This window comes from Arachis stenosperma, chromosome 9 (genome assembly GCF_014773155.1).
Source record: "Arachis stenosperma cultivar V10309 chromosome 9, arast.V10309.gnm1.PFL2, whole genome shotgun sequence".
NCBI lineage: Eukaryota > Viridiplantae > Streptophyta > Magnoliopsida > Fabales > Fabaceae > Arachis > Arachis stenosperma.
The window spans coordinates 108,481,559-108,494,836 of NC_080385.1; the positions used below are offsets into that span (position 1 = coordinate 108,481,559).

The window sequence follows — 13,278 nt, forward strand, 5'->3', positions numbered from 1 at the left end:
TTCTTCTTTCACATCCTCCTTGTTGAAAAGGTAACTTGGCAGTTGCTTGCTACATCATTAATCTGGTTCAATGTGTTATTTCATTTGTAAAACATTAGGCATTAAAAGGAAAAAAGAAAGCAAAAAGAAAATGATGGAAGCCAATTGAAAAATATTTTGATTTTGGTATTAATATAGACTTTTCTATGTATGTTGTTTATTATTGGTTTTGGTATTAATATAGATATATGATTTGGTATATATGCAATGTGCTTGGAGTAGTGCTGCTAGTGTGTGGACTATACATGGTTCTATGGGAAAAGAACAAAGAGATGAAAAGGTAACTCAGTTGCTGCCATTTGAAATCATACAATTAATCAAAGATAGTGTAGCCATTTGAAACTCTTCCTGTAATACTCAGATTTGAAACTCATATAATTGTATACACTTGCCTTATAATTGAGATCTATTCATGGTGAGGTTTGTATTTGAATGTTCTTTAAGATTACTGTTGGATCTTCTGTTGTGTAATTGTACACACTTGCTTATGATATTCTTGTTATAAATTTCAATTCCAATGATATTCTTAATCGCCCGTGCTCTAGCCTGAAACTTAGTTACTTAAACTACTTCACCTCTCATAATTGCATGCTGATTTTAAGTTTGGGAACAACCTTACAAAGGTTTAACAGTATTCCTATAATATTTATATCATGTCTTCTAATATTGCATTGTAGGATGAATTGATGAGCAAAGAACAACTATTTTATGGTCTCTGTCAGATTTTGCGTAAATTTCCAAAAGAGACTGGTAAGTATTATAGGATGAGTTGATCATGAGCAACAAACTGATGAATGATGTGTTTGATAAGTTTTATACATCTCTGAAATAACAGAGCTGTATGGTTCTCTTAATTCAGATATGGTATTATGCCATTTCTGCTTTAAGCCAAAGAAAGTTACAAACGAGGCCTTGTCAGTTGACCATGCTGAAAAGAGTCAAGTGCTAGTATCGAGTTTTATTCTCCTTAAAACTACTTTGGATGGCCTTCCTCTACTATCAAAGGTACCTCTATCTCATACACAAAATCACAAACTAGAATAAATATTCTGGCAGTAAGCAATTTAGGCTGAAAACAAGGTATATACAGTTGCTTGTTGTAGGTTAGTGCAGTGAAATGTGGAAGGATTCAAATTGATAGTGAGAGGGTACCAGTTTCATACATAGTTAAATCATCACAGAAGATTAGCCATTTCGTACACAGATTTGTCTTTGCATTGAAAGCTTTGCATTTTTACTTTTGTGGTTTAGAAGTGATTGAGCTTGAAACTGATGCCGCAAAGATTTTAGGCATGAACCGCCTGTGATGGCTTGTGAGGTTCCGATTCTCCAAAAAGAACTAGACATGCTGACTGTTTCTAAACCTGCATCTCATTTAGCTAGTGAAATTATGTCCATACACAGATAGTGAAAATTGAATATAGGCTTTTAAATCAATGTGATGCATGTCATTTGGTTACACATGAATCATAATTCTTGTAAAGTTCCAATGGTGGTAAAGATTTCCTTACATATGGAAGGTTAGTTACTTTTTTTATTTTTTTGGTTGAGGCGACATAGCATAGGAGTAGGCTGGAGTTTTTTAATTGGAATATTTATAAATAAAAATTTATTTTATGTTTGCATTTATTGCACTTATCCCATTGCAAAACATAGTGTTGAGTTCATTTAATGCATTTATTAGCTACGTTGCGTGCCAACTTATGGAAGCCACTGGTGATTTTGTGAATTGAAGTTTTCTATTTTGTACTTGCATGTTAGTCTTTTACAGATGAAAAATGGAAAAATATAAGAGGCAGAGAAGCCTGAGGCAGAGGATTAATTCATGACCCCACTGTTTGAATCAATGGACAAAATAATGATGAATGGTTTCTATACAGATGAAGTTCCAATTTTAGAACTTAATTAAGCAACTTTATTGTATATTTTGACTTAATTAAAGGATAATAGTTGATGTATCAATACACTTTGTTGATGTATGATTGTTACTTGTTATTATAATTGAAGTATCAACACTTTGTTTATATTTTGAAATATATTGACTTGTTTATTTATAGTACTTTTCTTTTAGTTTGATAATACGATAAATTTGTTTATTTTGTGAAATATTATAAATATTTGAATACAAATTAGATAAAAATTTGTATTAAATTTATATTTATTTTGTATAAAAACAAGTTAATTTTGTAACTAAAAAAATAAAAAAATTATTTTACCTTACTGACAGATTTACAGACAGATTTTTTGTCTGTAATTAGAGTGTGAAATGATTTTTCAAGGTTCAAATTACAGATGAAAAATTTGTAATTACATACGAAAAATTCGTATGTAATTATAGACAGAAAATTCGTCAGAAAATCCGTCTGTAATTACAGACGGAAAATCCATCGGAAAATCTGTCCGTAATTACAGACGGAAAATCCGTCAAAAAATCCGTCTGAAAATGCATCCGTAATTACAGACGGAAAATTCGTCGGAAAGTTCGTCACCTTTGGGAAATGGATAGAAAATTTACAGAAGAAAAATCCGTCGGTAACTGGTAAAAATCCATCTGTAATTTTCCGACGGAAAAAAAATCCGTCGGTAAATAATTTCCGACGAGGCTTCTACAGAGGGACAAAATCCGTCGGTAATTTCGTCGGTAACAAAAAATCCGTCTATAATAAAAACTGAATCCGTCTGTAAATCTGTCTGTATTAATCCATTTTCTAATTGTATCAGAGCATAATAACATCAAAACATAAATTCTACACTTAGTAGTAAATCGAATCAGGCTGATTTGATTTTCTATGTATATGCTGTGTTAGTAGTAAATCGAATCAAGTTGATTCGATTTACTACTTGTATACTATACACATGATTCAATTTACTACTGGTACAATATATACATAGTAAATCGAATCAAATTGATTCGATTTATATATAAATAAATTTTATTTGAGTTACATAAAAATATTTAGAACAAGGTGTATAACTAATTCTAGTTTAGATTATTTATATAATTTTAAACTTCATTCATTTTATTAACATAAATATTTTTCAAAAAATTATTTAATTAATATGTTATTCAATAAAATTTTGAATATAACTCATGAAAATTTAAATAAAAGAATTAGAGTTGGTTTATCATATGTTCTCTTTTTTCTCTTGATAAATATGTTAATTATTTTTAGCTTTGAAGTTTTCTTAATTCTAGGCGCATATATATTAACTTCTAAAAAACAATTATAGAAACATTAAAATGCAAAAGGTGGTAGAATAATTGTACAAAGAACAATAAATACAAGTACATATATAAATAAATAGTTAATTTTAGGTCTGAGATAAAATATTTTTATTAGTCAAAAAATATAATTTTAAAGACATTGAGGTTGAAGTTCGATAAATATTCTTTTGAAAAAAATAATTCTTATAGAAAGGAATTCATCAAGAAAAAGAAGTAGAATTTAATCGACAAGTCTAATCGTAGAAGGAAAATAAACATGTAAAATTCATTATTAATGGTAGTTATCTACGTTGTGCAATGGAGCGACAACAGTTATTTAAAGATTAACGCACGTGGAAGTTATATTTAAATTTGATTGATTGCAGATTCTTATAAATAGGTGAAAGATTGAAGAAACAAAGGTTAGAATCTCTTATCAAAAAATACTCCCGCAAACTTACATTTTCAGCGAAATTTTGAGTCTGTTTAAAGCTTTTTTTTATTTTCTTTTATTAAGTTAATCAATTGAAAAAACTTTGATGCATTTTTGAAAATTGGTACTCACAGGAGGAATAGGTTTCACTCCCATATCATTAGATATCGAACTATTTAGATTTGTTAAAAATTGGTGATTTGTTTTACAGATTTTTAATAAAATTTGGGTCTGATTTAATATCTATTATCTGAAAGTAAAACCTATTTTTCTTTTGTGGGTTTTCAAGACAAAGATAATATCAATAGAAAATTTAAGATGAAAAAAAAATATAAAAAAACTAAATAACATGAAAGAAAAAAAGCATAAATAAAAATGAAAATAAATAAGATAAAGGTAAAAAAAACGGAAAGTAAAAGTTAAATGTATAAATAAAAACTGAAAAAAAAAATAAAAAATAAAGAGAATATATTTTTACTTAGTAACTAAATGTCTAAATCATCAAATAAATAGGTCACACAACTTTATATATTATTATTATCTTATTTTATCATGGATATGAAATTGTTAGCCTTCAAGACCTAAAGTCTATAAAAAAAAATTCTAACAATATTTGTATACTTTTAAGATGGAATACAGTCATAAATTATTTGTCAAATATTAAATACAATGTTACATTTTTATTTATTAGAATACAGTTTTATTTCTAAATCAATTTTTTTAACTAATAGTCAGGCAATAGAATAACATTGAATAAAGATAAATAAAAAACATTAAAAAAGAAAGATATTCCTGATTGTAGAATAAAAATAATTGATTCTATAATATTATGTATGTGGTGGTGGTGGCCACCGCCCAATGGCAGTTTCAACGGCTGAGCTATCCGTACATCATCAAAGGTTCCAATGATGTCACGTGATCACGCACGTGGAGGTCATAGATGCCTTGGTCGGTGATTGCTTCACTATTGGTCGGTGGCCAAGCAGCAACACAACAATCTTGGCATGCGTATTTAAATATATTAATTATTTTTACTACATAGTGTTGCTTAACTATATACAAAGATATCAACTTCAATCACTTTTGTGACACTTCAAATGAAAACAACTTGTCTCACTAGCAGACATGAAATTTATTTTATGCGTTGGGTTGGATTAATTAAGCGATTATTACTACACTGTTAAAAATTATAACAGTTACAAGAATGATTTCAATTTTATATCGTCTATAAACTTTTTTAAATCACATTTATTTGCGTGTATTGTCATAGATCGATAAGTTGAGTCCATTGATTTTTGGAGTAACACGAACTAAAGTAAAACCAACAGATATATAAATTATATTTCAAAAACAAATATTTGGCATGTATTCCATGGATTCTTCTTATTTCAAACATGTTGGCCACAACAAAATGTTATGTTATGGGAATATGCTGATTTAAAAAATTAAATTAGATTTTAATATGACTATGTTATGATAGTTATCGTGATTATGTGATACTGGATTTTCAATACCCACAAATTAATCGACAAATGCATTAGATTGTACCAAATAATACCTTCGGTGAGTAATGGTCGATCCTACGAGGATTGATGGACTGAGCAATAATGGTTGAATGACTCACTTAGTCAGACAAGCAGAAAGTTGTGAGAGTTGTAAAACGCATTAAACAATAAACTCAAAGAATTGGAAAGCAAACAATAAAAGTGGTGTGAAATATATGAAAGAAAGCAGTTAAGGTTTTAGAATTGTTTATTCATCCGAATTAAGTTTTCTTACTAACTATTTTAATCATACAAGATTTATTTCATAGCAAACTCTAAGTGACAAACCCTAATGTCTTAGTGATTGAGTTTCCTTCTAACCCAATTAACCGCCAATGTCTTGGTCACTTAATATATGTTAGAGGGTAAAGAGCAATTCTAGTTTATGGCTACAAAAACCCTACTTACCCAAAACTAATAGGATTATATGTCACGTATCCTGATTAGTTCAAGTAATTAGCAATTTATGAGGAATTTACTTTCAAGCTGTTGTACAAGCGAGATAATTCTGTTAAGAATCACAAGAACACATGTAGAATAAAGGTTATACTGTCGTTCTACCCAGATTCATAAGATGAAGAACGAAAGCAATCCTTGAAACTGAATCAATACATTAATTAAAATAGAAAAGTAATAGTCTTAATCCATATAAATAAACAGAGCTCTTAACTTTAATCGAGGAGGTTTAGTGGCTCTAACTCAGAGAAAAAACTATGGTTCCGAAAAGTATGAAAGTGCGGAAGTGAGAAGATCTCTCTCTAAATGGTGTATCTTTTTCCTTTTATATCTAACCTAATTTGATTTGAAACTAAAATAAAATAATAAATTCTAAATCCAAACAATTTTGTTTGTAAATAAAAATTACAAAAATAAAAGATAAGATAATAATTAAAATGCTAAATCCAATAAAGATGCTCTTTTGAATAGGTTGGATCCGGACCTAGCGTTTAGCACCCCCATGGGCAGAATGCCCTCCATAGTTCGTTGGTTGCTTGGTGTTTAGCGCCCAAAGGGCAGCTTCAAAACTTCTCCTTTTTGCTCAAAACTCTGTCAATTTGATCCGAATTTCACCTGAAATAATAAAAACACCAGAAAAACTCAAAGTAGCATTCAAAGAAGATTTTAACACTAAAATATAACTAAACTCACTCAATTCTAACTAAATTTAACTAGAAAATAAGTAGAAAATGGGTATAAGATGCTCACGCATCACAACACCAAACTTAAACTGTTGCTTGTCCTCAAGCAATTAAAACAATATAGGATATAGAAGAGAAAATGCCTAAGACTTGAGTGTTCAATGAAGCTCATCCAATTACTGAGCGGGGCTAATGACACTATAATACTAAATAGGTTTGGCATCTCACTATCCTTTGAAGCTTAGAGATGTTGATATCCTTCAGAACTAGAACTCGGATAATATTATGGATTCGCTTCTTTAGGCTCTAATTGATCCTTGAACACAACTTTTTCTTTTCTTTTCTTTTGGTGCTTTGCACCTTGAGTCTAGCCATGACTCTAAGTGTTTTGTCCTCAAGTTTAACTTGATACAATAACAGCACAAGCACTTAATTGAGAAACTCTTTTGAGTTATATTTTTTCTTTCTATTTCTCCCAGACAGTGGTGCTCAGAGCCTTTGGCATACTCTGTAATTGCACTTGGTCTCGACTCTTAGTGCTCCGTCTCAAGGATTACTTGACACATTCACACCACAAGCATATAGTTAGGAAAATAACTCATTTGAGTTTTTAATCATTTTAGACCTTCCTAACCATTGATGCTCAAAGCCTTGGACTTTACTTTTTATTATATATTTTTTATTTTCTTTTTGTTATTTGTTTTACTTCAAGGACCAACTTCTTACTTACTTTAGAGAATTCATAGTACTTCTCTAAGTTCATGCACCTTAAGAATCAATATTCTCAACTTCAAAATCAAATATGCACTGTTTAGTTCATGCATTCAAAATTACATACAATACCACCACATCAAAGTAATCAGAATAACTCATGATATATAACTCAAGTCTCATGCATTTTACTATTCTTTTTCTTTTTCTTTCGATTTTTCAAGCTTAGTAAGTAATACATGAGACATTTTTCCAAAATAAATATAAAATAGCAAAATAAATAACTAAACTAGAAAGAAATAAAATACTACTAGTAATCATGCAAAAGACTTTCAAATAAATAACAGAAAATAGATAAAATACTAAAACATAGAAAATAAGGAAAGAAGAAGATAAAGAACTCAACCACCTCAGTCATGGTGGCTGCTACTCCCTCCCGGGAATCTTCTCTGGCGCTTTAGCTCATCCAAGTCACGCCTCTGCCTCAGCTGCTCCTCCACTAGCTGATGGAGGAGGGATGAGTGGTCCTGATGCTTAACAGATGATGTTAGCTCCCCAATGGATGTAGTCAACTGATCCTAATAGTCACGGGGAGAAATATAAAATCTCTAAGGCACCTCAGGCTGCTCTTGCTGAGGAAGAGGAATTGGCTCCTGTGGTGGTGCATGTTCAAGCTCCCTAGCACGATCCATAGCCCTCCTAGTAATAGGTCTATCGACCTCAATAAGTGTATCTCGATCAATGCAAACTCGGACTGCCTCACACAGGTGGAAGATGAGGTGAGAGAAGGCCAATCTAGTAGAGGTGGAGGCATTCGCCGCTATGCGGTACAACTGCTGAAGGATTACCTGATGCACCTCCACCTCATTGCTGAGCATGATACAATGGATCATCACGGCTCGGTCGATAGTAACCTCTGAGTGGTTGCTTGTGGGGATGATAGAGCACTGAATGAACTCCAACCATCCTCTAGCTACCGGCTTCAAGTCATGCCTACCCAGCTAGTATGGTAGACCTCTGGTGTCTCTCTTCCACTGTGCTCCAGGGAGGCATATGTCTGTGAGGATTTGGTCTAGCATCTGGTCAGTGTTGACCTTCTGAGTGTAAGAATGAGGATCCTCTTTGGATGGTGGTAGTTGTAGTGCTTTCCTCACACTCTCGGGACTGAACTCCATAATCACCCCTCGGACCATAGTACGCTAGTTCTTCGGGTCCAGGTTCAAGCCTTGTGCATGCTTGTAAGTCATCCAAGCATTGGCGTAAAACTCCCCACAGATCCAAACTCACCGGCAAGTGTACCGGGTCGCATCAAGTAGTAATAACTCACTTAGAGTGAGGTAGATCCCACAGGGATTGATAGATCAAGCAAATTTAGTGGGTGATTAGTTTAGTAAAGCTAACATTGAGTGAATTGTGTGAAGTGTAACCAACAGAAAGAAATTGCAAGGAATTTAAAGTGCAGAAAGTAAATTGGATAGAAACTTATAGAGCAATAAATATAAATTTCAGAAACTTAAATGACAAGAAATGTAAATTACAGTGAATGTAAAGGGGGCTGGGTGCTGGAAAGTAAAGGAGGCAATAGATCAATCAATCAGAACAATTGCATAAAATGTAAAGGTGCAGGAAAGTAAATCAAGATCAATGTGAAAATGAAATTGCAGAAGAGAATTACTCAGAATTGCAAGAAGAGTAAATCAAGCTCACTGGAAAATGAAACTGTAAAATTGAATTCAAGACTGAAATATGACAATTGCAGAAAATTAAAAGTGTATCAAAGAGAATTCTCTACTCTAATCCTACTCTTAATGCTCTCTAGCAGAGTGATGAGCGGATAATTTGTATACTTTTTGGCATTGTTTTTAGTATGTTTTTGTTATGATTTAGTTAGTTTTTATTATATTTTTATTAGTTTTTAGTTAAAATTCACTTTTCTGGACTTTACTATGAGTTTGTGTGTTTTTCTGTGATTTCAGGTATTTTCTGGCTGAAATTGAGGGACCTGAGCAAAAATCTGATTCAGAGACTGAAAAGGACTGCAGATGCTGTTGGATTCTGACCTCCCTGCACTCGAAGTGGATTTTCTGGAGCTACAGAAGCCCAATTGGCGCGCTCTCAACGGCGTTGGAAAGTAGACATCCTGGGCTTTCCAGAAATATATGATAGTTCATACTTTGCCCAAGATTTGATGGCCCAAACCGGCGTTCAAAGTCACCTACAGAAATTCCAGCGTTAAACGCCGGAACTGGCACCTAATTGGGAGTTAAACGCCCAAACTGGCATAAAAGCTGGCGTTTAACTCCAAGAAGAGTCTCTACACGAAAATGCTTCATTGCTCAGCCCAAGCACACACCAAGTGGGCCCGGAAGTGGATTTTTATGTCATTTACTCATCTCTGTACACCCTAGGCTACTAGTTTTCTATAAGTAGGACCTTTTACTATTGTAATAGATATATAGAGAGTCTTTTGATCATGTTTTGAGGATTGAACTCACTTTGGGAGGCTGGCCATTCGGCCATGCCTAGACCTTGTTCTTATGTATTTTCGACGGTGGAGTTTCTACACACCATAGATTAAGGTGTGGAGCTCTGCTGTACCTCGAGTATTAATGCAATTACTATTGTTCTTCTATTCAATTCCGCTTGTTCTTTGCCCAAGATATCACTTGTTCTTCAATCTGATGAAGGTGATGATTGACACTCATCATCATTCTCACCTATGAACAAGGTGACTGACAACCATTCTTGTTCTACAAGCATCTGAGGCTTAGTGAATATCTCTTGGATTCTTTAACCGGAATCTTCGTGGTATAGGCAGGACCTGATGGCGGCATTCAAGAGAATCCGGAAGGTCTAAACCTTGTCTGTGGTATTCTGAGTAGGATTCAATGATTGAATGACTGTGACGTGCTTCAAACTTTAACCTGCTGGGCGTTAGTGACAGACGCAAAAGAGGGATTCTATTCCAGTAGGAGCGGGAACCGAACCGGTGATTGGCCGCACTGTGACAGAGTGTATGAGCATTAGCTTTCACTGCAAGGATGGGAGGTAGCCATTGACAACGGTGAAACCCTATATGAGCTTGCCATGGAAAGGAGTAAGAAGGATTGGATGAAGGCAGTAGGAAAGCAGAGAGACGTAAGGGAAGGCATCTTCATTCGCTTATCTGAAGCTCTCACCAATGATATACATAAGTATCTCTATCTTTATCTTTTATGTATTTTCGTTTATCACCATATCCATTTGAGTCTGCCTGACTGAGATTTACAAGGTGACCATAGCTTGCTTCATACCACCAATCTCCGTGGGATCGACCCTTACTCGCGTAAGGTATTACTTGGACGACCCAGTGCACTTGCTGGTTAGTTGTGCGAAGTTGTAGTGATCATAATTTCATGCACCAAGTTTTTGGCGCCGTTGCCGGGGATTGTTCTTGTGTATGGACAACTGACGGTTCATCTTGTTGCTTAGATTAGGTATTTTTCTTCAGAGTTCTTAAGAATGAATTCTAGTGTTTCAAGGTGGTGTTCTTATCATCATCAAAGCTGATTGATTTTCATCAATTTAGCTCTTGAATGCAATGTCCTGCTGAAGCTTAGCCGGCCATGTCTAATTCCTTTAGACTAAAGCTTTAGACTAACATTGCATGATTCCTGGAATTCTCATTAAGAATTTTGATACCTTTATTTTCCTTTTCTCTTAATTTTCGAAAAAAGCACAAAAAAATTACAAAATCATAAAAACCAAAAATATTGTATGTTTCTTGTTTAAGTCTAGTGTCTCATTTTAAGTTTGGTGTCAATTGCATGCTTTTGTTCTTCTTGCATTTTTCGAATTCATGTGTCTTCATTTATCTTCAAGTTGTTCTTGATGATTTTCTTGTTTTGATCTTTGAATTCTCTTGACTTGAGTGTTTTGTTGTTTTCCATATGCATTCTCATCTTGTTAGTGTCAGTAGTATACAAACTGGTAAGTTTGGTGTCTTGCATGCATTGTTATTTGATTCTAGTTGCATTTTGATTATTCCTCATTATTAAAAATCCAAAAATATTTTCAATTTGTGTCTTTTCAAGTCAATACTACAAAGAATTGAAGATTCAGAACATACTGCAGAGGAATTATACAGAAAAAGCTGAGCATTCGAAAATGCCCAGTGAAGAAGACAGACTGGCGTTTAAACGCCAGCCAGGGTGCCTGGTTGGGCGTTTAACGCCCAAAAAGGGTGCATTTTGGGCGTTAAACGCCAGAATGTACACCATTCTGGGCGTTTAACGCCAGGATGGTGCTAGGGGGAAGATTTTGTTTTTCAAATCAATTTTTTTCAAGTTTTCAAAGTTTTTCAAAATCAAATCTTTTTCAAATCATATCTTTTCAATCAAATGTTTTCAAAATCAATTTCTTTCCTTTTTCAAAGATACTTACTAACAATTAATGATTTGATTGAACATTTTTTGCCTTTTCTATTGAGAAAGGTTTTATGTTTGAATCATATCTTTTCTTGTTAGGCAAGTCATTAATTTTTAAAATCATATCTTTTCAAATTGTTTTCAAATCATATCTTTTTAAAATTGTTTTCAAATCATATCTTTTCAATCACATGTTTTTAAAACCAATCATATCTTCTTAACCACATCTTTTTCAAAATAGTTTTCAATCAAATCTTTTTGATTTCTAATTTCAAAATCTTTTTCAAAAATCACTTGATTTCTTTTCCATTTTTATTTTCGAAAATCAATTAGTGTTTTTCAAAAATGTTTTCAAAATCTTTTACTTAATTTTCGAAAATTACTTCCCTTCTTCTCACATCCTTCTATTTCTGGACTAACACTATTCTTTAATGCAAAATTTGAACTCCATCTTCTTTGATGAGTTCGAATTTTCTACCTCTGTCTTCCATTTTTCTTTTCCTCTGACACCTCAAGGAATCTCTATACTGTGACATAGAGGATTCCATATTTTCTTGTTCTCTTCTCTTTCATATGAGCAGGAACAAAGACAAAGGCATTCTTGTTGAAGCTGACCCTGAACCTGAAAGGACCTTGAAGCGAAAGCTAAGAGAAGCCAAAGCACAACTCTCTTTAGAGGACCTGACCGAATTCTTCAAAGAAGAAGAGGACATGGCAGCCGAAAACAACAATAATGCAAATAATGCAAGGAAGGTGCTGGGTGACTTCACTGCACCTACTCCTGATTTTTATGGGAGAAGCATCTCTATCCCTGCCATTGGAGCAAACAACTTTGAGCTTAAGCCTCAATTAGTTTCTCTAATGCAACAGAATTGCAAGTTCCATGGACTTCCAATGGAAGATCCTCATCAGTTCTTAGCTGAATTCTTGCAAATCTGTGACACAGTCAAGACTAATGGGGTTAACCCTGAGGTCTATAGACTGATGCTATTCCCTTTTGCTGTAAGAGACAGAGCTAGAATATGGTTGGATTCTCAACCTAAAGAAAGCCTGGACTCTTGGGAAAAGCTAGTCAATGCCTTCTTGGCAAAGTTCTTTCCACCAAAAAGATGGAGTAAGCTTAGAGTGGAAGTCCAAACCTTCAGACAGAAGGATGGAGAATCCCTCTATGAAGCTTGGGAAAGATACAAACAATTAATCAGAAGATGTCCTTCAGACATACTTTCTGAATGGAGCATCATAGGTATTTTCTATGATGGTCTCTCTGAACTATCCAAGATGTCTTTGGATAGCTCTGCTGGAGGATCTCTTCATCTGAAGAAGACGCCTGCAGAAGCTCAAGAATTGATTGAAATGGTTGCAAATAACCAATTCATGTACACTTCTGAAAGGAATCCTGTGAACAATGGGACTAGTCAGAAGAAAGGAGTTCTTGAGATTGACACTCTGAATGCCATATTGGCTCAGAACAAGATATTGACTCAACAAGTCAATTTGATTTCTCAAAGTCTGTCTGGAATGCAAAATGCACCAAACAGTACTAAGGATGCTTCATCTGAGGAAGAAGCTTATGATCCTAAGAACCCTTCCATGGAAGAGGTGAATTACCTAGGAGAACCCTATGGAAACACCTATAATTCTTCATGGAGAAATCACCCCAATTTCTCATGGAAGAATCAAGAGAGACCTCAACAAGGTTTCAATAATAATAATGGTGGAAGAAACAGGCTTAGCAATGGCAAGCCTTTTCCATCATCTTCTCAGCAACAGACAGAGAGTTCTAAGCAGAGTACTTCTGACT

General features: G+C 33.8%; 1 protein-coding gene across 3 annotated transcripts; it reads left to right on the forward strand.

Annotated features, from left to right (window-relative positions):
* The first annotated feature begins 218 nt into the window (after positions 1 to 218).
* LOC130951907 (DNA mismatch repair protein MSH4-like) lies at positions 219 to 1,988 on the forward strand. Of its 3 annotated transcripts, none has more exons than XM_057880654.1 (4): positions 219 to 319; positions 717 to 789; positions 875 to 1,044; positions 1,801 to 1,988. In XM_057880654.1, the coding sequence occupies exons 1-4, from the start codon at positions 242 to 244 to the stop codon at positions 1,846 to 1,848; spliced, it is 369 nt and encodes a 122-aa protein (XP_057736637.1). In that variant the 5' UTR covers positions 219 to 241; the 3' UTR covers positions 1,849 to 1,988. The 3 variants fall into 3 exon arrangements, with proteins under 3 accessions (XP_057736637.1, XP_057736639.1, XP_057736638.1); XM_057880656.1 differs by having other exon boundaries at positions 1,811 to 1,988; XM_057880655.1 differs by having other exon boundaries at positions 899 to 1,044.
* Positions 1,989 to 13,278: the final 11,290 nt, after the last annotated feature.

Coding starts and splice junctions, on each gene's coding strand:
- LOC130951907 (XM_057880654.1), top strand. CDS start 242: ATGCAATGTGCTTGGAGTAGTGCTGCTAGTGTGTGGACTATACATGGT. Junction 790..874: donor TAAATTTCCAAAAGAGACTG/GTAAGTATTATA, acceptor CTGAAATAACAG/AGCTGTATGGTTCTCTTAAT. Junction 1,045..1,800: donor GCCTTCCTCTACTATCAAAG/GTACCTCTATCT, acceptor CTTGCATGTTAG/TCTTTTACAGATGAAAAATG.